Source organism: Aquila chrysaetos, chromosome 6 (genome assembly GCF_900496995.4).
Source record: "Aquila chrysaetos chrysaetos chromosome 6, bAquChr1.4, whole genome shotgun sequence".
Classification (NCBI taxonomy): domain Eukaryota; kingdom Metazoa; phylum Chordata; class Aves; order Accipitriformes; family Accipitridae; genus Aquila; species Aquila chrysaetos.
In genome coordinates, this window is record NC_044009.1 from 45512358 (window position 1) to 45539311 (window position 26954).

Here is a 26954-nt window from a genome sequence, read left to right on the forward strand (position 1 = left end):
CTAAGCTGTCAGGACCATATTAAATGGGCCATAGTTAAACTGAGTGGCTCTGATAAGGGGCTCTGCTTTGCTATCAAAGTTCTAGATCAGTTGGATTGAATTTCCTGCATATTGCACATTTCCAGACTTTCATTCTCTCTCTTTCCTTTCAGTGACACTACAAGGACAGCCTTAGATATGCTTATAATTTGTGGTTTTATAATGCAGGAGACATCTACATTTTCAAAAAAGAGATGATACCACAGGAGTCAGGAGGAAGAAGTTTTCAAACACATTCATTCTACATATGTTCCTCGTAAGTTTTAAAAAGTGACCTTGCAGATGTTGTTAGCAAAGACATCTGCATTAAAGTAAAAAAACATTTGCCTGAAGTTGAAACCATGTGTGGGATACTTTAACCTTAAGCATCCTGAACATCAGTACTAAGCTAAGAGTTTTTTCCAGTTCCCATTATGAAGCTTTTTGAAATTTGTTTTACCCTTGAAACACATCCCGAAGAATTTGTATTTCAAATTCTCTCAGATGGAATAGTTGCATGTGTTGTACTTCAATAACTTAGTTTTATCAGAACAACAAAAGTAATAGCCTCAACTTCATGTCCAGTATTGTATTTGGCACAAGTCTTCAGACTATTTTGTGAAAATTATTGTTGATAATCATCATAATAATATGGTCAAGACAGCTATCAGGAATGAGAAAAGAATGCTCATCGAGTTAAAGCATCTCTGTTCTCCTGGTGCTTGGACTTTAAAACATCATGGGAAAGGCCCTTGCTAGGCAAGAAATTGCTCACTAAATTCTAAGGTTAATTATTAGAAGCTTCACAAGGAAGGGCACCCATTCAGTCTGACTTTAGACTACAATCCTAGACTCTGTGTGTATGCTTCTCGATGCAGAAAAGTTACCTACTCACATAACACTTCAAGAACCAGAATCTAGTAGCTAACAGAAAATAAAATGATTTTTCTTCTGAATTGCAACATTCCTATTCTGGGTAAATTAAAGTATCAGGTATAGTTAGTACCTTATTGAAGCAAAAAACTAACTACAGAGCATTAACAGGGAGATTTTTCCATGGTACAAAGAGAGTCATGGGTCAAATGTATGGTTTTGCTTTTGAAAGACTCCCTCTTAAGTGACAAATATTCCTATATATGGTCAAATACTTTGCCTTTTCCCCATCAGCAGTGCATTTTTAGGCTTAATGATTTCTATAATGTTCAAAGGAATGTTCAACAGTGGCATGCAATTTTCAGGGAACGGGGAAAAAATGAAAAAAAAAAAGAAAACAGTCCTATTATTTCACTCTACTACAGTATGATGATAGCATCATTGTGCATATATCTCCACTGGAACTGAATTGCCAGCAGAAGCAGTAGGATCTTCATGACTAGCTGTATAATCTGGCCTACAGTCAAGCTGCCAACTTTTGTATTAATTCACAACTCTCTAGCTACACAAAATCTTTCTATCATATATAAACAGTTATTATCCTGTTTGTCTGTACTGGCAATAAGGAACACATCCAGAAGTTAAAAAATAAGGTAATAATGTTTTCATGTACTAAAGCACTTACCAGGGTCTGATTCTGCATTTCCATATCAGTTTTTGTGTTGCTGTTTTTCTTGTGGTTTCCTTGAGAGCTGATAGAGTTGCTGTGAAGAGAGGAGCCCTGGGAGCTGCCCTTCGACACACTCCTGTAGGAAACATTATTTGATCCACTTTCTGTCTGCTGAGCTGCTTTCTTATCAACTCTGCAGGTAGAGAGTGATTCCTCTGATAAATTACATTGCCCTTCTTCAATCACTCTACTTTTCCATTCCTTTAATGTTTAAAGTAACCTCTCTGTATCTTTCTGTCTCTAGACCTTTGAGTGATAAATGTTTCTAACTAGCCTTGATCAAATCTGTCACTTGCAATTTCAGGTAGTATATCAATTTAGTCTTTCACATATAATGATTTATATTATATTTGGGACTGCTGTGGGGCAAACGTGAAAACACAGTATAACACTTGCTAAGTTTTTCTGTGACCAAAGGTTGTGGTAGCTAGAAATGTAATTAATTCTGACTAGTTACCAAATATATGTTTGCTGGTTACAATACATGAAGATGGAATACATTAAAACACGTACCTAATTATCCTCTATCTTTACACACCATCTCCCTAGATTCTTGATTTCTGGAATCATTTGAATTTCTACCAACTTGGATGTAACTTGCCATTCTTTAATTTCAAAGGCCATTGGTTTGGTTAACAAAGTAACGTGAACAAAATTATCACCTTATCATTAATGTTTTTCCCCATATAGATTAAAGTCCTGATAGCGTACCTACTGATTACTACTACACATTCTTAGCCTAAAAGGAACATACATTGAACTTAGCATCTGAGCATCTGTAAAGCTACAGTCTACAACAACACATCCCAGATTGTGTTAGAGTTTTACCTGTTTAAAAGCTCTTTCATAAAACTGTCTTTTGCTGAGTATGTAGCTGTGGTGGAACCTTTGACTTGTTCATACTCAATCTCACCAGGCATGTCTTGTGAAGGTTTCATAATTTTGCTCTCCATGACATCAGCTAAAATGTCACCATTGTCTGTTTTCCTGTTAATTTCATTTTCTATTACACAGTGTTGTTCAGTTTTCTTTTTTTCTTTTCTTCTCTCTAATTTTGCCTGCTTAATTCCAAATCCTGAAACTTTTGCATCTTTTTTTTCTACCTTTGTTTTAGGAACATCAGTTTTCCTGCTACTCAGTGCCGGGAGCTTACTCTTTCGAAAGCCAAACCAACTAGCTATAGAGGGCCCAGTCTTTTGCTTAGTCTCTGCAGTGGGAGATTTGGTTTGTCCCTGACCCTTTTGCACATTTTCTTGGATGCATAACATGACTTTCTCCTCTATTGTAGGTTGTAGAGCCGGTGAACTCAAAACATTGGTAACGTTCTCAGAGGCTTCTGCTAACTTTAAAGACATTTGCTGTCTTCGTGACTTTGTTGCTTCCAGTTTATGAGGACACTTTATTCCATCCAAGCTTTGAAATGATGAAATTTGTTTGGAAGATACAGTAGCTGATGCTTCTAACTCCAATTCTGCTGGCAGAACACTTTTTTTACTTAAAACGTCGTGTTTAAAACTTTCAGTGCTTTTCTCACTCTGGACAGATAGACTGTGCACATCTTTCTGACAAAATGGTTTGTTTCCATCACATTTTGAAGTGTTGTGAAACAAGTCTACTTTTGAAGATGATCTGAAGGGCAGTTTGCTTGGGCTTCCATGCTGACTATTGCAACTACTCATACTTCCAAGAGAACCTTGTCTAGAATAAGAATTTTCTGTGGTTTTAGGAGTATATGAAACAGTCTCTGGTGTCACTGTTGACCCAGGAATGGCCTTGATTTGAAGTCCTTCCATGGCTGAGTTCTGCCTTGTTAGAGAATTTCCTCTATCAGAAGTGTTTGTAATAATCTGAGTCCGTACTTTTCCGAGACCTTCTGTCACAGGGGCAGATGGCTTTTCCCCTGTATGAATGCTAAAACTCTGACTACGAGCTTTTGCTCCGTTCATGCCCAGAGCTGGTTTCAAGTGCGACTTGTTGCTAGAAGAAACAGATCTCTTAACTAATTTGTTTTCTAATCCATCTACTCTGTCTACCACCAAGTTGCAGTTTTCATGTGAATGAGGTGATGCTGTATCCATACCAAGTCCCACAGTAAAATTATTTTTTACTTCAGTATCAGACTTAGAGTCTTTTAATTCAGCCTCTGTCGAACCTCTGGTGGTTACACACACAGATTCATTTTGCTTGTACTTACTTGAACTCACATTACTTTTGGAAGCTGCATTTATACTGTCTTTTTCCTGCTTCCCTGGTACAGTAGAACTCTTTCGGAGAAGTTGGGGAGATTTGACAAATAATTTCAGTCCTACAGGCAGACGGGTTTTCATTCCTTTCTCATTAGAGTTTTGGGTAGCATGTGCAGTGTCACTACCATGAAACAGTGCTGACAACGCGGAATTGTTTACCTGAGATAGTAAAGGCTCACTTGTGCTTGTTGTATGACATTGAGGAGTTGCGGGGAGAATGTTTGGCGTCTTTTGTGTCTGATCCACTCCACTGTCACTGGGAGTATCTTTTTTGCTGGAATATGCATCTTGTGAAGAAGTTTTTTCCAATGACGGACAACCTAGAGAAAAGGACCTGGCTGTTTGAAAATCTGTGTTGGAAAATTCACGATTTCTGTGGAGACCCAGCTGATTAGGGTTTTTTGGGCAGACTTGCTTTGTGGAAACTCTGGAAAGTACCTGGCATGCACTATGGGGTTGCTGAGATATGCACTTATTTTGCATAATTGCTTCTGCATTTTCTTGAAGGTAAGATAATTCAATTTTGTCCCCAGAAGATACATTTTTTGCTTGCATTTCATGACTAGATTGATTGTGAAAGCCAGAGTTCACAGTTCCTTTTAACGGTGACGATTTCAGTATGTTTTTTGCTGTTTCACTGGGACCAGCTCCTCCTAACTTTACTGCTACAGGTGGTGAAGGAGCGTAATTAGGCCGAATCAACAGGGATGTTGACCTGCCTGGAGGAAGGGGTGGGGACGGTGATCGGGCTTCTACAGTTGCTAAATCACAATGAAAGTCTCTGGTTGGAGGTTCTCCATAGTCACTGGGCTCTATAAGGTGCTGAGGCAACAGCGGTGATGCTGGACTCTGACTCTTTGGATACTTTGACCCGTCACCTCTGCCTGGACGTTTCAAGCTGGGCAGGGGGTGGGCAGGGGTCTTTGGAACCTGAAAGTCGACTTTTGAGTCAAAATTACGAGGTGGACTTTGTGCCTTTTTGAATTTTGAAAGCTTTACAGGTGGCAGAGCAGGTGATTTTTCAAGGGTTGCAGGGCCCACTGGTTGAGCTACAGGGGTCTCCTCGCTCTCCATCATTGCAGTTTTTTGTGGAGAAAATTTACCTCTGCTGGGTATTTTAGTCAAGTTTGTCTTTTGACTGATTCCTGCATGCACAGTGGAACTTGAATTGGCCTTGTATGATACATCATACACTGGCTTAACTAGTTTTTGTCGTGGAGTATTTTGCAGTGTGACTCTTCCACAGTGTGAAGATTCACTGCAGGTCATGGGGACAACTGTATTTTTATTCCCTGTATTATCTTCAAGAGTCTGTTTCTCGGTTTCATCTTCAGGTCTTTCTAAAGCAGTGTAGTTTCTAGCATTGGTTCCTGTCTGCAAATCAGTTTTTCCCTGAGGTATAAGTTCAGTATATTCTGCACTGGACCTAGTTTGTGGCTGGCTGATTGAAATTTCATTTCTTGTTACAGTGACAACTCCAGTTTGATGTGAGCTGAATTCAATAGGCTCACCATCCTCAGCATCAAATATTACAGTAATGCACTCTTCAGAAGAGGTCTTTTTTATAACCTTTTGCTGTTTAATGAAATTACATGTCTTTGGCCTCATGTCTGAGTAAGCAGATATCTGTTTTTCCTCTTTGTCAGTAGATACGAACTTAGAATTCTCCGTGACTTTGAGCATGTCAGAGGTCTTTGTGTACTTCTCAGTAAAAGGACTTGCTAATAAATCTGATGGACTTTTCTCATCACTGCTTTCTATATGCAATTCATCCAAGACTTCATTGTCATCAGTATCTGAAAGCTGAAAATTAAGGTCCTTCCAGCCTATATTAGCATGGCTTTGATTTAACTGTAACTCAGGCAGTTTTGCTCTGGTGCACGATTTCACTTCTGCCTGAAATCCACTGACAAAGCTAGTCAATTTTTCAGGTCTTTCCTTTGAATTAAAATACGAACTTCTTTCTGGTAAATGTTTTCTGTTAGGATCCCAGTCAAAGAGACTGTCAGATATGCTGTGAGTTAATTTGTTACAGTATGTCCTGCAGTCTTTGCTTGGTACTTCCTGCAGCAACAGTAAGGATGAAGAGTCGTCATCTGCATCATCATGCGAATCTGAATCATAAGAGAAAGTTTTGTTATGTTCAATGCAAATACTTCCTATTTCCATTGGCTTACAATGAGTCTGTTCATTATGGCTGCCACATTTAACTCCAGGGGAATATATTCCTTCATTAGAGTTCATGCAATCTTTGTAACCCCATTTTGATATTACTGAAGGTGATTCAAGTAATATTTTTTGCTTCTGTAATTTCTTCAGCCCTTCTAAGATATGGTTTTCCTTGATACGAGTGGGAGGTAGATCATCTGCAGGACTTGAGAGGTTGCTTGGGAGCGAAGAACCAATGCTTATTCTTTTATCCCAGCTCACGGATGACTGTTAAAACAAAATAAAACTCACATATTACTCACAAGTGCTGTTAATAAAAAGTGTTACCATTTTAGTGAAGAGATTTAAGAGTTGCATAGGGCATTACATTTCATCCATTGCTATTAATAGCAATGTTCTTTTTCAATAAAGGATTTTCTAGTGGTGTGAAGGCTGCAGTGCATTTAAAACCTGTAGGAAGAACAACATGAATGGAAGGATTAAGATAAAGAAGAAGAACAATTTGGATTGTGAAAGACAGAATAAATGTCAGAATAAATGAGGAAACTGTGAGCAAATTGGAGTGATAAAGGAATTGTTAAAAAAAAAATTAAAAGGGGGTAGAGCGAGAGGGAGGGAGACATCGGGGAGAGAACCCTTACTGAGTTTAGTGACAACTGTTTGAAATATAACAGAGAGAAGAAAGTGGAAAAAATTTCTGAAATAGGCAGCTTTTCAATTAATCTTGTTTCAGATGAATTTAAGCTAGTAAATGAAGACAATTAATTTGATTTACCCTTTTGCTGCATGTCTTTCCATCATTCCAAGTGTAGGAGGAACCACTGGAATATTCACTGCAAGCACTTGAGAGGGAGAGTTCACTGCTACTGCAGCTGCTGCGGGGATACAGGCGGCTAGGACCTGTCATATTTAATTGACTCCGGCATTTCAAGACAGGTATACTGGTTTTCACATTCTGCTGGCATTCCTAAAATATGAGAAGAAATAGAAATATCTTATGGGTGGAAAAAGATCATTTAACTTTCCCTTGATTAAGAAGGACAAAGAAAAAGCAAGTAAGCTACTTACACCTTCCTGTTATGCCATTAACATCTGGTGAATTTAATACAGAGAACTAAATTAAAAATTGCTAACATTTTCATTTGTCAGGGGAAAAATCCACAATCCTCCATATTTTCTTCCTTATTCTTGAACCAGTATTCTGCTCGTCTTTTGCTAAAGATTATTCTGAGTCTATTTGAATTATGCTTTGTACATAAGCAGCGTGCTCCAGTAAGATACAGAAAACAAAGTTATAAGAATACAAGTACATCTTGACAACTGCATTATAGCCCTACAACGTAACAGATGAGGCTGTACACCCTGGACAAGGTAAATTAATTTAGTATCCCAACCAGAATGTCCACTGAGAATGGAATCTCTCCATTACAGTCTAATTTTGGTTTCCTATCTAGTTCAAAGCTTTGTCTAAGAAACTCTCTGACGTAGGACAATCCATCTTTGTGTCGCTCGCAGACAGCTGAAGCCTCTTGCTTATGCAATTTATTGACACTTTATGGCTGCCTTTAGTACTTGTGTAGTTATCACCCCTCTCCAAATGCAATTTCAGCTGACTGTGACTAAGTGCCAGCTTTGAGGAAGAGAGTAATGAAGAGCAGATAGCACTTTAGGTAAAATATTAAACCTCTGTAGGAGTATCTAGGATGCCTTTAATTTGTTTTCAAACTAATACTCTTGTGCCTAACAGTGTTGGAGCTTCTTTAATGTTAAGTGCCTGCACCATTCTGTTATGCTATTCTCCAGTTTCCTTACAGAATCAGATATCTTTTTAATTACCAGGAAACACCAGACAGAGTGACATGACTCTGTTTCATAAAACTTTGCTTTGAATTTCATTAAGGCAAGCTCCAACAATATTTATTGATTTTTGTATGTAGATATACCCCAAATTAATTTTGCTTGGATGAAAATTTTACCTTTATATTCAGGAAGACACAAAAAATCTAAAGTTGTTGAATCCACAAAACAATTATCAAAACTGTATATGCAGTAGACACAGCTTCTTCATGCGAATCTCTGGAAAAATGCTCAGTTTGTAGGCATTTCTCATACACTAACATGTTTGTTGGCCTTCTGCTAATTTCTTCCATTTATTCCCCCACGTCCTCCCATTTACTACTACTAGGGTTGAACCTTTTTTCAGTTAAACAGGAGAGAGCAGAATTTTTACTGCTGAGGAGTTCATCAGTACAGCTGTTCATTGCTCAACTGACATAATAACGTTCTGTTTTTGACAAACGTAACTACAGGGCAAATCATTATTTTCTGTCACAGGCAAAACCTATGAATGGGAAAATCATTTAGAGGTAGCGAGAGCACATTTCACCTCTGGGAGTTATTGGTACATGTTCTCCTAGGAAGTCAAATGGATACAGGAGGAATAGCTTTAAATCCACTGGCTCTGGGAAGAATACATCTTTCAGCATCACGGGCAGGCTGATGCCTGTGTTCTTGGCTCTGAAACAGACTTTCTCGCTTTGTTGAGACAAATTACTCTTTATTTCTGACATTGTGGCTCCCACGGGAGACCCTCTCTCATCAGCCTCCTCAGCTATGACGACGTCGCTCCCCGTAAGGTTGACTGTAGAGAGGCCAACGGCAGCATCTGCTTGTTCTGGCTATTTCGTTGCTTTTCAGCTGTGGCATTGGGAAAACATGTCATGTCAAATTTCTGCCCTTTATGCTAGGCTATGTCCCAGTCATTACAGTGTTTAAGGGAAGGATGACTGTAAAATCCTTTCCTATAAGAATCTCCTGTAGGAGAGAAGAGGACATCACCGCATACTGACAAGTACTGCCTTCCTTTCCTGTCATCTTCAGCTAGTCTGAGAGCCCTTCCATCCCCTCACTTTGTTTCCTTTGCACTTAAAGAGAGGGGAAAGGTATTTGGTCCTACACTTTTAGCAATGAAAAATACGCAGATATCTAAGCAAAGCAAAAGAACAGTATATTACTTTAATTCTTATTGTTTAAGAGATGAGATAATGTGCCAAAAATATCATGCCGTTACAGATTCTGAAGTCTATCTACCCAATTTCTAGATTGCATTTAGATCACTAAAGAGAGAGTGGAATTTTCTCCTGTGATTTGCCTTTATTCTCTAAATTATCCAAGAAAGTACGTTGAATAGTATGTTTATGATGCATTAATTAAATATATTTAACTTGCATATGGGTCTATTAACTGAGACGGTGAAATTTTAATTTTTTGTAATCATGACTCTTAAGTAAGTCATCACCTTTAATGAAATTAGAGTAAAAAGGCCTGAATGTAGTATTACAATTTAAATACATAATTTTCCCTAGAAATCACAGAAAATTGAAAGAATCAGACTATTAAAGACAGAAAATTCTATATTCGAAAAACCTAACCTGAAGACTTAATTACATATAATGCAAAGGATTGTTAGCATTTTTGTGAACCTTTGAAACAATGCCTTTTCATTAAAGTATGTATTACAAAGGAGATTACATTTTTGTTGACACTACTATACTTCAAGATCAAAGGCACAGGTTCAATGTTCTGTTCTTGTCCTCTTTGCTTCCCTCTATCTTTATGTGACTTTTGTTTTTTAAGCTACTTTTCTTTTTGACAATGAAACATGAAAGCCACAGTGGCTAACGTTTTGCCAAATAAGCACAAAGCTAACCCCATCTGAAAAAAAAAAAAAAAAAAATGCAGAGCCCATGAATTTTTAAAAGTTCATACATAATATATCATAAAAGTAGGACGAATAATACAGTGTATGGGCTTTAATAAAAAGCTCCTTGACCATTTCTCAGAGATTCTGAGATGTAATCAATACCCAAAAAGGTATATTGGGGACATCGCTAAGATTTACGCTTTTTCGCACAGAGTGACACTATCTGCTTACTATATCAACTGAGGACACAATATTGAATTTCAGAGAACAGAAGGAAGAAGAAGTATTGTTATCTGCCTCAACAGTGTTTCAATTCAGAGATCAGCTTTATGGCTCATGCCTGACATGAGACTTCAGAGGCAAAAGGGAGGGTTCCTGAGGGGTACAAGGACAGCACAAAAACTCACGTGAGTCTGAGCATCAGCAGTTCGAGATTGCATCAGGCTTCTGTTTCGTTCTACTTCTGAAAGCAAATCCCCAGATGAGAGGTCTAAGATGCGTGAATGGAGTTTCTGGGGGGGCAGAAGGGAGTGAGCAAAGCGTAAGCATTTGTCAAGTATACAGCAGATCAGCATTTTTAAAATTCCAAACTCTGCTGTAAATTTCAAGGGAAATGAAGACCCCGAGGTAAAAAAGGATTTGTTCTAATTTGAAATGTTGCTCTTTGTTCTTACTTTGTCCAAGACTTCCTGTCTGCAGAACAGATCATTCTTCATCCAAAACAAACTCTACTTTTTCTTCTAGTCAGTGTTTTGCAACTTATCATTACTTCACATGCAACAATGACAAATGAACACGAGTCCCACCATTATCCATAGAGTTTGACAGGTTTCAGGAAAAAAGCATAAAAATGAACTACAAAATTAACATTTATAAATCAATCAACATGTTAATGTTGTTTTATTTACGAGCTGTTACACCTTGAGTGAATGATTGCAGAAGTGACCCTATTTTTTAAACAGCATTGATCTGCTGAAGGCCTCCTTTGCACACATTTTAACTCAAAGTCATTAATGTCATCTGTTAGGAACAATTAATGTGAATAGAAAATAATTGCATCAGGGAACCAGGGACTCAGAGGATTTTGTGCATTAATATTCACATGCTGTTCGATTATATACACAGTTCTTTTTTCAGTTTTGCTTGGAAGGATGGCTAAGCTTGTGCCTTTTTCTCCATGTTCACCTGTACACTAATTACAAAGGCTTTCAGTGTGCATTAAGCCTGATTTGTTTTAATTGCAGTTTCAATAAAATCCATGATTTATGTGAATGCCTTGGCCGATGACTTCAAAAGAAGAAATATCTGCAGTCTCGTCAGCCATCGGACCAACATATCATGCAACAGGCAGTATGGATCTGACTCACAGTCCATTGAAATCAATGAAAAAGGACTTAAAAAAAACCCCAAACAAAAGGACTTTGGATCAGGGTCTGTTCATTTTCCTATTAATTCTCCAGGCTTGCAACCTGAGAGACCACAGCTACTCTCTCCTCAGCACCGGGGCACTCAGCTTGGAGGAACAAATGGTGCAGCCCCTGCCAGGGCGCTTTGCCAGGGGCACCCTGTGAAGGATGCAGCAAACCATGGAGACTTGTTGAGGCTGCATGAGTGGCCCATCACCCTGTCCATCCGAAAAGCCTGGTCAAAGAGGGAAAAAGAATCTTTAGCCACAAAAGCCCCTCCACACTGTGCAGTAGTAGTAACGGCAAGACAGTTCTTTGCAGGCCCCCGAAACATCAGTCACACAATATCTTATGCCCAGCTACTCCCGAGCCCCCTTGCTTGGTACCCACTGCAGAAATTCATCTGCTAGAGAGCAAAGCAGGCAGCCATTCCTACAGCCTCTGTTATCTGCATTCTGTGCTTCAGGCATCTATTCCAGACAATCTAGCAATTTTTTTAAAAACCTGCTCATTATAAATTTGGGAGTAATTTCTCAAGAGCTACATATTCACCCAGGTTTCTTCAGGAGGTACTATCTGTTGCAGACAGATTATGGAAAATATCTTCAATGATCAATATTTTGTATAAACATATTTTGTCCAATATATTGCTGAATAGAATAAAATGCTACAAGCACTCAGTATCCGAGATACTTTTCATTATAAATATTAACTACATACAGGCTATGTGTTTTTTAACGTCTGTGATGCCTATCACCTAGTTATTCAGTGTGCACCTTTTAAAGATACTGGAGTTACTGTCAGGTGTTTGTTCAAGATTTACGCTCCAGGTAAAATGCCTTCCCAAACTCACAGATTTACTGTCTTCGTACACGTGTTGTTCTTGACAATAATTCCAACTGCATTGTTGAACCACCAGAGAATTCCACTGTTTTCAGAACGAGGAGTCACTGACGTTATGAACAAGTGGTGTACTGGCTTTTTGCAGAGGAATTAATTACTTTCTCCAGTGAAACCAGTCATCTGATTTTTGCTTCCAGAGATATTTTAGCGGAAGTTACTATAGCCAGATCTGTACATTACAGATGATGATGGGGGACATCTGTGATGGATGAACAGTTATACTTGAACATTTATTTTCCCAGAAAAAATATCCTAGAAATAGTGCTATAGGAGTTTTATAGTTGTAAAACTGTCTTCCCATTTTTCCAGCAAAGCTTTTTAAATACTGCATTACTTAATTGGTAACATGTATGCACCTCAATAAGGGAAACTAAGTATACCCCTATAATGTCATCCAATGGAATTTCGTGTGCTGCTGTTATTGTCCTTATCAGACATAAGAGCAGAGATCAGCCCAATTGGAACAGGCAAAAATCAGAAACAGTTTTTTTGGCCAGTGGTAAGATGTAGCCCAGCAGAGCACACCGTAAACGGCTCGGAGTTACAGGGGTCCCTCCACACTGGCTCAGTGACCAGAAGGACTGGGCAGCACACGGGTTGTGCCGTGTTTGAATCATCTTTGCCAACATTAAACTCTGTGGCTCCATAAAACTATAATAACCAAGGTGAATCAGCAGACTAAAATGATTAACAAAGAAGGAAAGTGTGTTCTCAAGATGTATAATGTGATTATATTTCCGTATCAAACAAGAGATCACCACATTGGGAATATTCACACACACACATATGCAAATAAACTAACAGACACAGGGCCAGCATAACGAAGTTTGAGATCATTAATTAAATATAGTCACACAGCACTGAAGCAAGTAATCCAATTACAAAAGAAAAATGATAAGAAAATTGTTTTTTTCTTCATTTATTTTTTCTTTTTCCTTCTCCATTTTCTAATTAAAAAAATGGGAAAAACTACTATTTTTTAAAAAAACTCATTAACGATCCATTTAAAATCAAGTAACAGATTGTGCTAACTACGTATCTTGATTCTGACTTCTTCTCAGATACGCAAAATATACTGTGTCCTTTATGGTTATATTCTGATGACAGTCACATAACTAGATCAAGGAGTTACTGCGGTCTTGAAAATTGTACAATATTAAAATCACTGTTGATACTATCATGATGCAATGCAACAAAAGGTAGACCACAGCACAGAATGACTTCCACAGAAAAGACCACATCAGTTTAAATGAATACTTAAATAAGAAACTGAGGAGTTGCAACTATAAATCCACGTCACCTGCCCCATTTATTGGTGTCCTATACAATGATAAGGGGAAACTGGGCAACATTTGTACACGGTGGGGAACGTCGCCCCCCCTGAACACAGGAAACCATCAGGAGCATCGGACTGCAGAACAGAAAACCCTTAGGGAAGTGGATACAGCGTGGGCTGGGCCAACCTGCTTGGAAATTATCCTGTACTGAGTACTGCTGGGGCAGCTGTGAACTAAAAAGTTCGTAGCATCTTAGCTAGAGTGGACCCATGTCCCTACAGAAAGCGGGTGCTGAGAGGTACAGAGACCAGGGCAGAGCAGAAAGTGCCTCTCTATGGCTGCCTCCGACCAGTAGCAGAAAAGCTCCTCCTTCACCTGTGAGATGGGTGTAGAAAAGGCCATGCCCTTTGTGGCTCAATGTCAAGATTAACTCCCATAACCCCCATGAAAAACAAAACCAAAGTAATTGATAATTTAGGTGGAAACCCATTATATCAAGTGCAATAGGAAATACAATTATCTGGCAGGCAGATAACCAATCCATCAAATAGTAGGCCAGCTCCCCCTCCCCCCAGCAGCATCCCTATTAAGGCTTTCTAGGAAGATAAAAGAAGGCTACTACCTGCTGGCAGGAGGCAATATTACAGAGAGACTCCCCTAACTATTGTGCCTCTTGACTGTATCTGTGCAGAATATCTATCAGTTCCCATCTCCTTTTTGAAACGTCTAATGGCCCGCAGCATTGCCAGAACAATTTTCAATGAATTATGCCAAACTGTACACGGCTCTCCAATATTGGATGAGTTAATTGCTATTAAATCAATTGGCTTTGCTTTTCTCATAGGAGCCAAAGTCCATCATTCACAAGAAAGAAATTCTCTCTCTAGGTTCTAAGGAGACATTTTCATCCTGGTGCTCCGTGCCAGAGCTGTAAATGTTTGGTACGTGTGGCCTCCTCCCATCTTTGCTGTTATCTGAGGCCTCACAAACCTGAACAGGCATACTCAGGACTGCTCTCCTATATAACCCGACCGTTGTAATTGGACTGGCAGGGAATACCTTTTCTGCAGCCTTCACACCACTCATTTTTAATAATTCTCTGCACGAAGAAGATTCCACTCAAGTCCACAGTCAGCAACATCACCGCTCCGATTCTACCCCTGTTGTACTAAATGAGTTAAGTCTCAATAACTCCCCCAAAATGGGCAAAAAAATGCGCAACACAAGAAAAGTGCAGATACGGTGATCTCTTTAGAGGTGTGACAGAGGGTCATGAAAGACAAGAGCTCTTTCTAGCTGACTTTTTTTCACAATCACCTGACCTGTCTCACTTTCCTGTTCCCTTGTTCATCTTTAACTGTCATATCCATCAGAAGCAGAGTGCAGTTATGAATTAATCACACCTAGGATGAGCTTTAGTTTCAAAGGTGTTACAGAAATAGTAATCTATACTACATTTCCATTACACCACAGAAGACAGCAGAACAAAGAGAGAAAAAAATATGGTTAGGTCTGCAATTTACATACTATTAGTTTATGCAGCAATATAAGCTTTCATTAAACTAAATCTTGATTTTTTTAGTCCTTAGATACATTGCAAAGGGGATGTTAAGCTGGAGATGAGAGAACATCCTTCACCTATTCCATCAGAAGTTACCTAGATAAAGAACACACACTATTCAAAGTATGAACTGTGAACTTCTCATACTCTAAATACTCTGAAATAAAGAAGAAAGTATAGTTAAGGAAAAAATAATCAAACCTCTGAAAGTAGAAATAGATTTTGCCTCTAGACAAATCAGAGTTTGTAATACATATGCTTTTGACATATGGTAATTCCGCTCTCTAAAGAAAGCAGAACAAGTGGTTGTCAACAGAAAACAGCCAAATATGAAGCAAAAGTGAAAGCTGCAAAAAGATGCTTCCATTTTATTTAATTCTAATAATCACTAACATAGGAAATGTACTTGCAGTTGTATACTGTGCACATACAGAATTGCCTGATGTTTTATTATATATAACTGATGTTGTGAAAATAAAATTATAATCATTTTTTCAGCTCTTGCAAGTTATATATTTAATAGAAAATTCAGAATTATGTCCTACTTTTCTACTATTCACTTCCTATAAACAAAACTTCATGGCCATCACTGTTTACCTTCGTAGTAAATGAAAATTATTCTTTCCATTTTCACAGTTTATAATGGCAATAGCAATTGTCATACTGAGCACTTTCCACCAGTCATCCAGTTTGGTTAGGAACATGCCTTCATCTTTCCACCTGCTTATTGCATGTGAAGAAAGGAGCTTCCCAGTAGAGTTCTTGTGCATGGTATATGCCATTCCGGATTCCTTTTTATCACTATATCCCTTAAGGTAATTCCAAGAACATTTCACTGTGGAAATAGCTGTGCTTTTTTCCCTCTAATTCTCTAATAATTTGCTTTGCAATCATCATTTATCCTAACAGTGTGAAGTTACTGCTGACTTTGGCTATTTCTTATAAATATTCTAGACTAACATGAAGTCCAGCATTCTGGTGGTTCACCTGCAGAATACAGTGTGTCTTTAAGAAGCATTCCTGTCCTTTTTACCACTTTTCAGCATTGCCTTTACATGAAACAAGGTGTCCTATGCACAATCTTATTTTTTTATTTCTGCCCAGATATAAAGAGTTAATAATGTGATTTTTTTTAAAATTTTTTTTTTTTTTTTTTTTTTTTCCCTGCCAGTTCTGGGACTAAAACATGGCCTTATCTTATAAACTACATAGGAACATCCATATAAGTGTATGTCTCTCTAGATTTTCACAAGTGTGTTAAAAGAGACCAAGCTCTAAATGATGCAAAAATAAGAAAAGAACTTTTATTCCGGGGGGGGCGAAGTTTAGCATTTTCAAAGGAAGAAACACTCGGTTCAGATACTAACTTTTCTTGTGCTCAGCATTAGGGTAGTGTTCTGAGTCCATGTTCATATTCACTGGTAGTAACACGACAGCTCAACAATTCTTCTGGATTTGTATGTTTTGTTTATAAAGTTTGTTACATGCTTACAGGTTTGACTATATGAGATTATTTTGCAACTAATATTTAGACTCATATTTTCACTTGTGCCTATAGCACCGATGACCAATAGATCTGTATCTGTGCACTTCCTTAGGCACAAAAATTTTGCATCAAGCAGCCAGGGAAAAGAAAATGGCAAAGTATCAGTGAAGCATAGGAGCAAATAGAGGCTCACCACAGCTCTCTTCTGGCCCTATTCTTTTGCTGCAGAACATCCCCTAGAGAAAGTGAATAAAGCTCTACAATATGGGTAACAGCAGTTAGTCACAGAAGACATCTAGGAGAATGTGCAATATGCAGTCAACTTGTCAAGTAAGTGCCTTCTCCTACTCTTGGGCCATGTTTAACCATGGGATTTAACCCCACAGGATTGGGGCTAAAATTGGAGTGAGAAACTAACAGCCTTTGACCATTTAAAATACTCCTCCCTTGCCCAACATAATTATGTGCTCATCACTTTCTAGACCTCTAGAAGCTATTAATACACATCTGTGCAGGCAAGAACATATAACTTCTGATTGTAAAGCGAATGCATCACCCTAAGCTATTTTTTCTAGTTCTCTGTTGCTACAGGCACCATTTCCAACAGACCAAGCTGTTAATATAGATACTTGGTAGTTGGGAAAAGAGTGTAGCATGAAACATTATACAGCTCAGTCCGGAACAGGCAAAGCAACTTAGAAGTCTTATACCCCATTGTATTTAGTACGAACATGTATGTTGTCTTTCGTATTTAATACTATGTTCTTTCTTCAGGTCTGTCTGACAGGTTAACTAAAATTAATTTGCCCTATATGTTGCTGCTAGGGTTCTCCACAACTGCACTGCAGGAGCCTTACCACTACAGATGGTTGTATTTATTTTTGGTGGGAGGAGGGTGTTAATACACAATAAGGGAACCCCAGGATAACTCTTACAGTGGTATGAGCAAGGAGCTGGAGACTGTTATTTATTGGTCTTACCTACAGCTGTGTAAAACACAGGAAACAATCACAAACATGCAGTATTGCTCAGTGGTAATAGGAGGAAGAGTGATACATAAAATGAATATTAAAGGATTAACTGTAAAACACATTTCAGTAAGCTAAATCAGCTCTTAGTAGAAAAAAAGGAAGTTTCCAGCTATTCCAGAAATTTCAAGTCAAGTAGATTGGAATTTTCCATTAATCTCATAAAAATACTTCCACAAAAGTTCTGATTTTATATTTTCCATTTGTTTTTGTTGTTTTCCCCTCCTATTAGGCTGACTCTGCTAAAAACCCTAGAAGTCTGGTGATACAGAAGATGCTAGACTTTAAATTCAAACCCAGTATTAATACTGGTTTGTCAGTTTTGCTGGCAAATTCTCCAGGCGAGTTTACTGCGACTTAACTGACAACATCCAAGACAAAGTACAAGGGTATGATATTACAAACATTTGTATGGAAGATTAGGGTGCTAAAACTACATCAGAAAATCCTGTTAACAAGGCAAATCCAGCACAAAAAAGAAAACAAAGGTTCCATTCGCATCTGCTTCATATTTTCTAGGCTTGCTGCTGTTATTATCAAGCCATCCAGAGATGGCAAAAACCAGTGAACTAGATTCCAAAATAACTCAGAAGGTTGGGAACTTATATCCTAGGGTATAAATGGCGAAGCATTAAGCAGACATTTGATGCATAAACATAAATAACATAATCTTTCTGTATTCTTCAGAGAGTTGACAACATTAATGTAAGCCTAAAATTACTCCTGTTCCAAATCCCTTAGTTTTATTAATTTTTATAAACTGCTTTAAATAAAAGTTACATTGAAAGACACAAAGTAATCCTCTCTGATCCTAGTTTTCATTTTATAACTCTATCAGTGTTTTCAAGCTCTAGGACTCCAAAGTGTTAGTTCTCATTTTAATAGCACTACAGTAGGAGTCTGTAAGTATTGCAGTAATAATAAAATGAGCTAATTTAATTTCTTAGGAAAATGTATGTATAAAGTTCCCTGTGGTTTGTAATTACTGTAAAGTCAACAGTTTACATCAATGATCCAGTAATCAGCTAGTCAGAATGTAAATAATTAATGAAATAAATGTTTTCAATGAGCTTGCTCATGGAAGACTCCTTGGAGTATGGTAAAACAGCAGTTTTGTGAAAAAGTATTGTAGAAGAGTCGAGCCTCTTATTCAGTACATATTTGTATTTTGTTTCTTATTTTGTAAATACCTTTCTATTCATCTAATACTAATTAATATGTTAATTCCACTTTGCTAAATGAGTGCCAACATCACATGGGTGCTATGAATTATGGGAACATCAAAGAGCAAAAGGCAGAATCCTGCACATCCTGACACCTTCTCTTGTTACATTGCTCACAAACAAAACCATTTTTTCTTAACATTTCAGCATGGTCAGAATCAGTCTAGGGAACAACTTTATACTGAACTCCTGTGACAAGGAAGAACTATACCATTAATCATTTATGGCATGCCCTACACATGCTATCTATGCTTTAGCAGTAAAAAGCAGGGCTGCTTTTTATTATTTCACTGTATTTAAGAAATGCTTTAACACGAAAACACAGATGAAAAGTACTCATGTTTCAGTCTCACATACAACAGGCATTGCATTATCAATCATTATCTGATTAAATGCTACTCACTAATTTCAACACGCTGCTAAATTGCTGATACTATGACAGTCAGTGATATTCATGGTAGCACAGCATAATTTTGGTCTTTGTCTTTGTGATTCCTACAGTTTAAAATTCATTTTCACATTCACTTTCTGACTATGCCCCAAAATCATCTAAAGGAATTAGGCAGACCTCAGTACGATCTTGTTATTGACATTTATGTTGATCGATGTTGACTCTTACAGAATTGGAATCTACAGATCAATTCCCTTATTAGATTCGTTCTCAGCGCTGCCATGATCATTTTATCACAGAAGCTGCTGCCATCAAATGCTGCTTTATCACTTTATAATGGGATAAGCTGAAGCTTTCCTCTAGCATATAGTTGGAAATGAAAACTGTCTGAGCTCTAAATATTTCTTTCACAGATTTTCAAAAATATCCTTATTAACTGCATATGTCTATTTTAAAAGCTACTTTAAACTCAATTTACCTAAGAAGTAATAATTTTTGCCCACAAGAAAATTCCAGTTCTCAGGGTGGTAAAAATAAATGGCTAACACTGGAGATTTCCCTGGATCTATTAATCAATTTCTTCCTGCTGAGTCTACAAGTCAGATGATAGAAAATATGAGGCTAAGAATGAAGATAGGACAGAAAAAACAAAATGGTCTCAGGAATGGTAAGTAGCATTATGTAAACACACAAACACACATGTAAACACTCGAAAAGCACACAGAACAAATACATACACAAGGTTTGTTGCAAGTGTTTTACGTGGTTTTGAAAATATGCAGGCCCATGGTATTTTTCTAAGAGTGGTGTTACAGGTCCTGTTGAGAGAGGAGTTCATCACATTAATTTAAATCTCCGATAAAATAAATTAGCTTTTTTATTGCCAGGTTGAACTACGGGGCTATGATTGTTATGTATTGCTACAATCTAAGTCTTAATGGCATTTTAGCCCTGTGGTGGTCAAACAGAAACCATTTCAAACCTTCTAAAGGCTATTAAAACATGTGCAGATGTCTGGAAAATTAATACTATTATCTAACTCTAACCTTTTGCCTGTAGGAGGAAAAGGAGAGAGAAGGCTCAGAGAAGATGTTTTAGATCAATACATGGCAACCGAGGAGGGTAAGCACTGTTTCACATGGAAGTTCACTGGCTGTGAACAGGTGATTCAAGTGAGCAGATTCATCCTTATTTGGATTTCATTGAAATCATTCATTTACTCAGAAAAATAATTTAAGAGAGATGAGCATCATTTTTACAATCCTTCCTCACTGCTGTTTCCCAAGGTCCAGCAAGCTAGACACTGGAAAGGTTCATTCATTTAAATGACAAGAGCACGAATTTGTCAAGGTTATTGTTGAACAAGCCATATTTTCCTTGCCTCAGTATTATGCATTTAAAAGGTTTCTCCATCCCTCCACCCTCTTTTTTCTTTTCTTTTTTTTTTTTTTTTTTTAGTGTAATATTGTTGAAATGTCAGTTGGACTGAGAGGAGTTTAAGAGTAGTAGGAGGATTTCAAGAAATACTTTTATCATTAGTTTAAGGCTTTTACATACATATTTTCTCTCCACCTCTAATGCATTGGTTTTGGCTCTGACAGAATAATTTCAAATAAGGAGAGGCTTTTTAAGAAGGTTTTCTTGAATACCTGGATACAATGTACTTTATTCTATCCTTTTCCCTCAAAGCACTTACTTGAGGTATGGTTTAGAAAGAGTAAGTGGGCAGATTCCCAGCTGGCAAAAATTACTGGCTCCACTTCTTGTACTGAAACTAAAAGAATTTCTGCCAGGTCAGGATTTGTCCCATAGACTTCCCAAACTCTTGCTGCTTTTCAGAAATAAAGCTTCTGGAGGGTCACAGTGTGCATGTTTTATGGTGTTCTTGAAAGTCTCAAAACTGACGACAAGATCTCCAAATGGCAGTTCAAGTTCATTGAATCACAGAATCATAGAATGGTTTGGGTTGGAAGGGACCTTAAAGATCATCTAGTTCCAACCCCCCTGCCATGGGCAGGAACACCTTCCACTAGACCAGGTTGCTCAAAGCCCCATCCAACCTGGCCTGGAACACTGCCAGGGATGGGGCATCCACAGCCTCTCTGGGCAACCTGTTCCAGTGCCTCACCACCCTCACAGTGAAGAACCTCTTCCTTACATCTAACCTAAATCTGCCCTCTTTCAGTTTGAAGCCATTACCCCTTGTTCTATCACTACACGCCCTTGTAAAAAGTTCTGTAACATTTATTCTGATATACAAAAATCATAGGGCTTGTGTGCAGGACAGAGTATAACTCTGTAGACCTGATGATCTGAATAAGCATCTCAAATCCTGGCTTCAGACCTCTGTAATTCCACCGACCCACTCCAGAGCGGTGAGAAACCGCAGAATGATCTCGCAATCAGCCTGGCCGTGCAAGCCAGGAAATCTTAGTAACGCTGCAACACAGGTGAGGCGGGAGTGCCAGTGCTGGTACCAACAAGGAGGGAGCACCACACTGGCCGATATGAGGATACAGACCTGCACTGCCCATGTCCATCTGCACCTTTCTCCTATTGCTGTAGCCAGGACAAATCCCGGGAAATGGAAAATGAGAACTGTCAGCCATTGCTCCTGGGCCAAACTGTGCTCTTGCAAGGGAAGGTACAGTGCCCGCTAAGCACTATTTAGGACCTGGACCGGCCTTGGGAGCGCTAGGCCCTGGCACGCGCTGACGTTGAAAAGAGTCCCCTCTCCCAGCCGGCAGCCAGTACCAGAGGCAGCCTGTCCCCAGGCTCAGGCCAGCTCTGAGCTTTACCTCTAGCATAGAAGGCTGATAGGTGCAAACTTTCGGCAGCTGTCTGTGCACAGAAGTGGTGCCAACGTTTGGTTAGGAATCTGTGCCCTTGTGAATTGACCGTTTTTTCACAGTAGATAAAAGCAGGGCTTAGAAATAAGAATTTCAAAAGGGGTCAGCTCCCAGTTTGGCACCAAGTAAGTAGCCAGATTTTTAGAAGAGCTCAGCACAATGTCTGAACACCTGAAAGTCTGGTCCTGTGTGCATGAAGGACCTAAAGACCTAAATTAAAGGTTAATTCCATTTGTTATTCCCCCATGAACTGGTGAAGACTGGTAACAGAGCTGAGAGTACCCATATTTCTAATTATTGTCGAGATCTCCTAAGGACCACTTAGTGGAATAAATTTAAGTGAGTCTCTGAAATACAGGGCTAATCTCTGATTCATGTTCACACTTGCAGTATCTATAATCCATAATAATTGTGCCTAGACCAGTGCCTGTGCCTGTGTCTCTATCTACTGTACAGGAAAAGTAAACAATGCTTGTTTAGAGAAAAAAAATGGAGTTAATAGTAAGTAATAGGAAACTAAAAAAAAAAAAAAAAAAAAAAGATGGAGCATTTCTGCTTTTAAAATATGACTGAATATAAAAATTTAGGATCAAAACACTACAAAATTAAGTAGTTCATCTCTGAAACTGTATACCAGAACGATGAACAAGAATGGGTGTATATTTGGGATTTTTAAAGCACTGATCTTAATTCACGATGCCATTAGTTTGGCAGTCTGGTTTCCATACTTCTAATGCAGTTAGATGGAGTTTAATTCATAATGTTGAAGATGCCCTTGTAATGCGCACAGGACACAGACAAATCACTGCTCCTCCCTGCACCCAGACATCGGTTAGTGACTAATGAAACACGGCTTGCTCACATCCAGAGGAAGAAATGAGCATGAATGCAATCTAAAAATGCTAAAAATACAGAAAGACTCAAGTCTGTCAATATCACACTGTTAAAGATTTAATGACAAAGGTAACTTTTCCTTTTAGCTTGTCCTTATCAAGAGAGATACCCAGCTGGTAATTTAAGAGTTAAGGTACTAATGGACTCTTCAGTTTCACTGAGCATCTACGTGCTGATTTTATCTTGCAATACAGTATTTCACATTCTCAGCGAAGTCAACAGAGATTTAGTCAATAGTGTCATGGCCTTTGGATGAGGATTTGAATCTTACCAGTATCCAAACCATCATTAAAGAAGATAGGTCATTTGGGAAACAAAGGAGAGCATTAGTAAAATTCAATACTAAAAGATGGGGTTGGTTCATAGGTGTTCTATGATTCATTGTGAATAACATTTTATTCTAATTACCACCCCTTTCTTCTATGCGCAGTATCCATAAAAGTATACAAAACATACAAGGTATATCACAGGAAAATTAATTTTTTCCTAACAGATGGCAACAGAAAATACCTATTGAGTAATCTTATGTGCTAAAAGCCACTTAGCATAATGTTAGTTTGATTCATTTGATGGAATATGTAATTTAAAATTACTAGCAAATCACACTGACCTGATATAATCTGAACAGTTTAAATGTTACCAAGTAAAGTACTTATTGGCACACCTATTTTTAAGTAAAAGAGCCATAATTCCATATTGCTTCATGTCTGCAAAGTGCCACTACACTTAAATAACAGTAACAAAACCACAGTTATAAAGTAAAATATAAATGAAGTCTTAAATGTATTGAGTGTAATAACAGATGAAATTAATATTTTATCTATTGTTGTTTCATAGACACACACTTTTGCATAGTTATCCTTCATTCAAGTTTCAAAGTCCTAAGAAAACAAAACCAAACTACATACTTAGTTCCATTAGTGCAATAAGAATAAAATGACACATCTGTAATAATAATGGTTATATTTCTATACTGCTTTAGAATTTCAATAGATTCCCACTTTACCAGAACAAGAAGCAGACCTCTAAATCTTTGAATCATTTAATTTTATGCATTCTTTTGGTATTTCGTTTGGGAGTTACGGAGTGTGAAGGATGCACCACGATGAAAAAACAATTATCTAGCACACCTGCTGTTTGTGCATATTGTATTTAAGCAGGGCTTGCAGTGGCTACTATTTTATTCCACTGTGAAATCCAAAGTGGGGAGGCTTTAGAAGTTGACCTGATGACATGAACTTTCACTTTTATATCTAAGACATGGCTTGTACTTACCCCATCACATACTGAGATAACATTAGAACAAATCCATGCTAATTTCTGCTATCAGAATGTCAGTGAGAAAGATTTTTCCGTTTAGAAAGGAAACCTGAACAAATGACTCTTGACTTAAATACACCAAATATATATATAAAAAAATTGCGAACTTCAAAACCAGAAACATATCAGACAAAAAAAAGGATCTGTTGGTCACACAAAACATAAAGACATGAGTAACTCATAGAGTTTTCACAAAGTTCACAATCTAGAATAAAGGCTGCCTCTAACCAGCCTCTATACTTACACTTGACCATTTATGCAGAGATTTACACGGTAAGTTGCTAATACATCTTGCTAATACATTCAGAAAACACAGCAGGCTGAAATAGCATCCAACAGGTTAAGCATTGTTATAGGTTAAATATAACTGCAAGGAATAAAAAAGCGTATCTTTTTAATGCTTATTACAACTTTGAAGCATAGGGCAAATTTGGAAAGGAATATAGCAATACTATTTTGTATTGTGGAACCCCTTCCTTTTTTCTTAAATTTATTCCTGTACTGAACATACACAATAATAGGAAAAACCATGAAAAACATTCTTGTACTTAATGAGTCTGCCCACATACTTGCTTACGGTTTCAAATGCCATATTGGATTCCTGCCATCATGTGTATCATCACTGATAATAAAAATCTATGTACAAAATAAAGAGAAATCTATGGTTCACCCAGTGTCAGTTGCATATTTTTCTTTGTCTGAAAAATAGGCAGTAAAATCTTACTTTTGTTGTTAAGGCCTGTCACATCAGTATAGCTCCACCATTTTCTTGACACGTGCTTACTCTGAAAAACTGTCTTTGCTCTTCAGTATGTATTTCTTCAAAACTTAAAAAATATTGCTCTCCTCAGTCAAAATCATTCATAAATACTTCACCAAAGATCACTTGTGGCTTTCCTAAAGATTATTTGCTCATTTGATTTACTGTTTTTAGTATAGCTGTAGCAATTTATTATCATTAGGATAATGGAAAAAGCTCATTTTTAGATTTTCTATCTGAAAACTATGTATTTAAAATTGTATCACAAAATGTCATGTTTTTGTAGATATGGACAGCCTTTCAGTGCTTTTCTTTGGAACCTCTCAAGGCTAGTTAAAGTACTTGGACATAGGAAATTCTAGCAGCTGGGGGTAATTTTCTCTTAAAAAACATTATCATTCTCATCAGAACTACATGCCTAGTGCGCTTTAGTTAATATTTTCTTTTTGTTTGAGTGCAAATTGGTTAAGAATTTAGGTGCTGAAATAAGGGACAACAGTCTGACAGGAAGGGAGATCACCAGAAAACAAATTACAGATGGAGCAGACCTATCAGGACAGTTGATCTAACTCTCTCATAATAAAATACTGTTCACTGAAACTCTAGCTGTGCTTTGTTTGCTTTAGTTTTAAATGTTGTAAGGGATACTGCCCTATCTCTCCTCTCATACATCATGCCACGGTCTATAACAAAAATTTTTATGATGTTCCTTTATCAGCCTGAATTAGATTTAGATCCAGCAAATCATTTTGGCAAATGTTTTAAGAATGAAAGTTTTATAGTTTCCCTAGTCAGAAAAGAGCATGTCGGGTTTCCCCCGTGTTGCAGACTGGTGTTCTTGAGGGACAAGAAAAGCCGCCTCAGCCATTTCACTCAAGGGATCTCACAAAGCTTCCTGGAGGTCTACACACCACGGCCGTGATTTACATACTGAGAAGCATAAGTCCCTGTGACTAGAGATGGCCTGTAGAGAGCCACTGCCGCGGATGACATCCAACGTTTCTCGGTGCTCTCCCAAACATCTGCTTATCTCGGAGTCTCCTTCCCGAGCTGGCTGGATATCAGATATCCAGCCTAATTCTTTCAGGTTATTATGCTGCTGGTGTTCATTCGAAACTAGAAGTCATATGGCTTAGGGAGGTTAGATGGAGTTTCTTCGGAGGGGGATGTTTCCTTTCCTCCTCTCATCACTGACTTTGGTCACCCATTCATCTAACCAGTAGGCTCTCATGAATACTTCATTTCTGTAATGTTTCTTCAGCATATATTTGGAGCTGCAAACAGGGCAAGTAAGAAATATGGTTTATAATGTATTATTACATGTTGATGATTTAAGCTGAGATGAAATACAGAGATTCGGAGCTTCGTATTTCTGTCTTCTCAGATGTTATTTGTGAGTAAGGACATGACAGAAGTAGAAAGTAGGTACCAGTTTACTGAGATAATGCAAGACTGGAAATGACGACATCAGCATCTTCACATGAAGAAATGTTCCTCTAATTTGTTCTTGAAAGTCTCAAAAAAATCTGAGTGTTCCTTACTAGATCAGTATCTTGATTCCTGGTACACAGAAGCATTCTTATCATTTCTCACTGCTCCAAGACTGGATGCTCTTTCTTGGGACAGGATCTTCATGACAGTTACTGTGCACCTTTGGTAGCCTTGATCTGGAGAAAGCTCTCCAGCAGGGCTACGGCCTGAAATCTTTTGAGAACTGCAAATGGTGTAAAAAACACCACCTCACTTCTTACTAGGTGCTCTACTGGCAACGTAATTCTTGGATAAAGTTTAATGTACTAGTTTAAACTTAATGTATCTCAAACATGCTTTACATTTATGTGATTACCTTTTTGTCTGCTGATACAGCCCTTGAGATTGTCATAACTTTTAAGCAGTTTTCCACTGCTGCTGAAACAATTAGCAGATCTTAAATTTATTTATCCTTCAAGCCACCAGTCCTGATTCCTGAGTAAGTAAGTATCACTACAGATACTGCGACACCTGATTTCTATTTGTATGTTTACCAAGAAGAAAAGGACAGAGTCCTTTCTGGAGATGGAACTTTTCAGAAGATTTGCAGATTAGAGTACCGTGGCAATCTGAAGGATACAAAGGAA

General features: G+C 38.0%; 1 protein-coding gene across 12 annotated transcripts in view; it reads right to left on the reverse strand.

Annotated features, from left to right (window-relative positions):
• Nucleotides 1-26954, reverse strand: part of NCKAP5 (NCK associated protein 5) — a 394816-nt gene that overhangs the window by 57495 nt on the left and 310367 nt on the right. For 9 of the 12 annotated variants that reach the window (XM_030017100.2, XM_030017099.1, XM_030017101.1 and 6 more), the window contains 4 exons: nt 10147-10251; nt 6812-7003; nt 2450-6303; nt 1577-1754 (listed from right to left, as the gene is read on the reverse strand). In XM_030017100.2, the coding sequence (XP_029872960.1) occupies nt 1577-1754; nt 2450-6303; nt 6812-7003; nt 10147-10251 (4329 nt within the window). The remainder of the gene's footprint in view (nt 1-1576; nt 1755-2449; nt 6304-6811; nt 7004-10146; nt 10252-26954) is intronic. The other 3 variants (XM_030017103.1, XM_030017110.1, XM_030017104.2) reach the window with 2 other exon arrangements.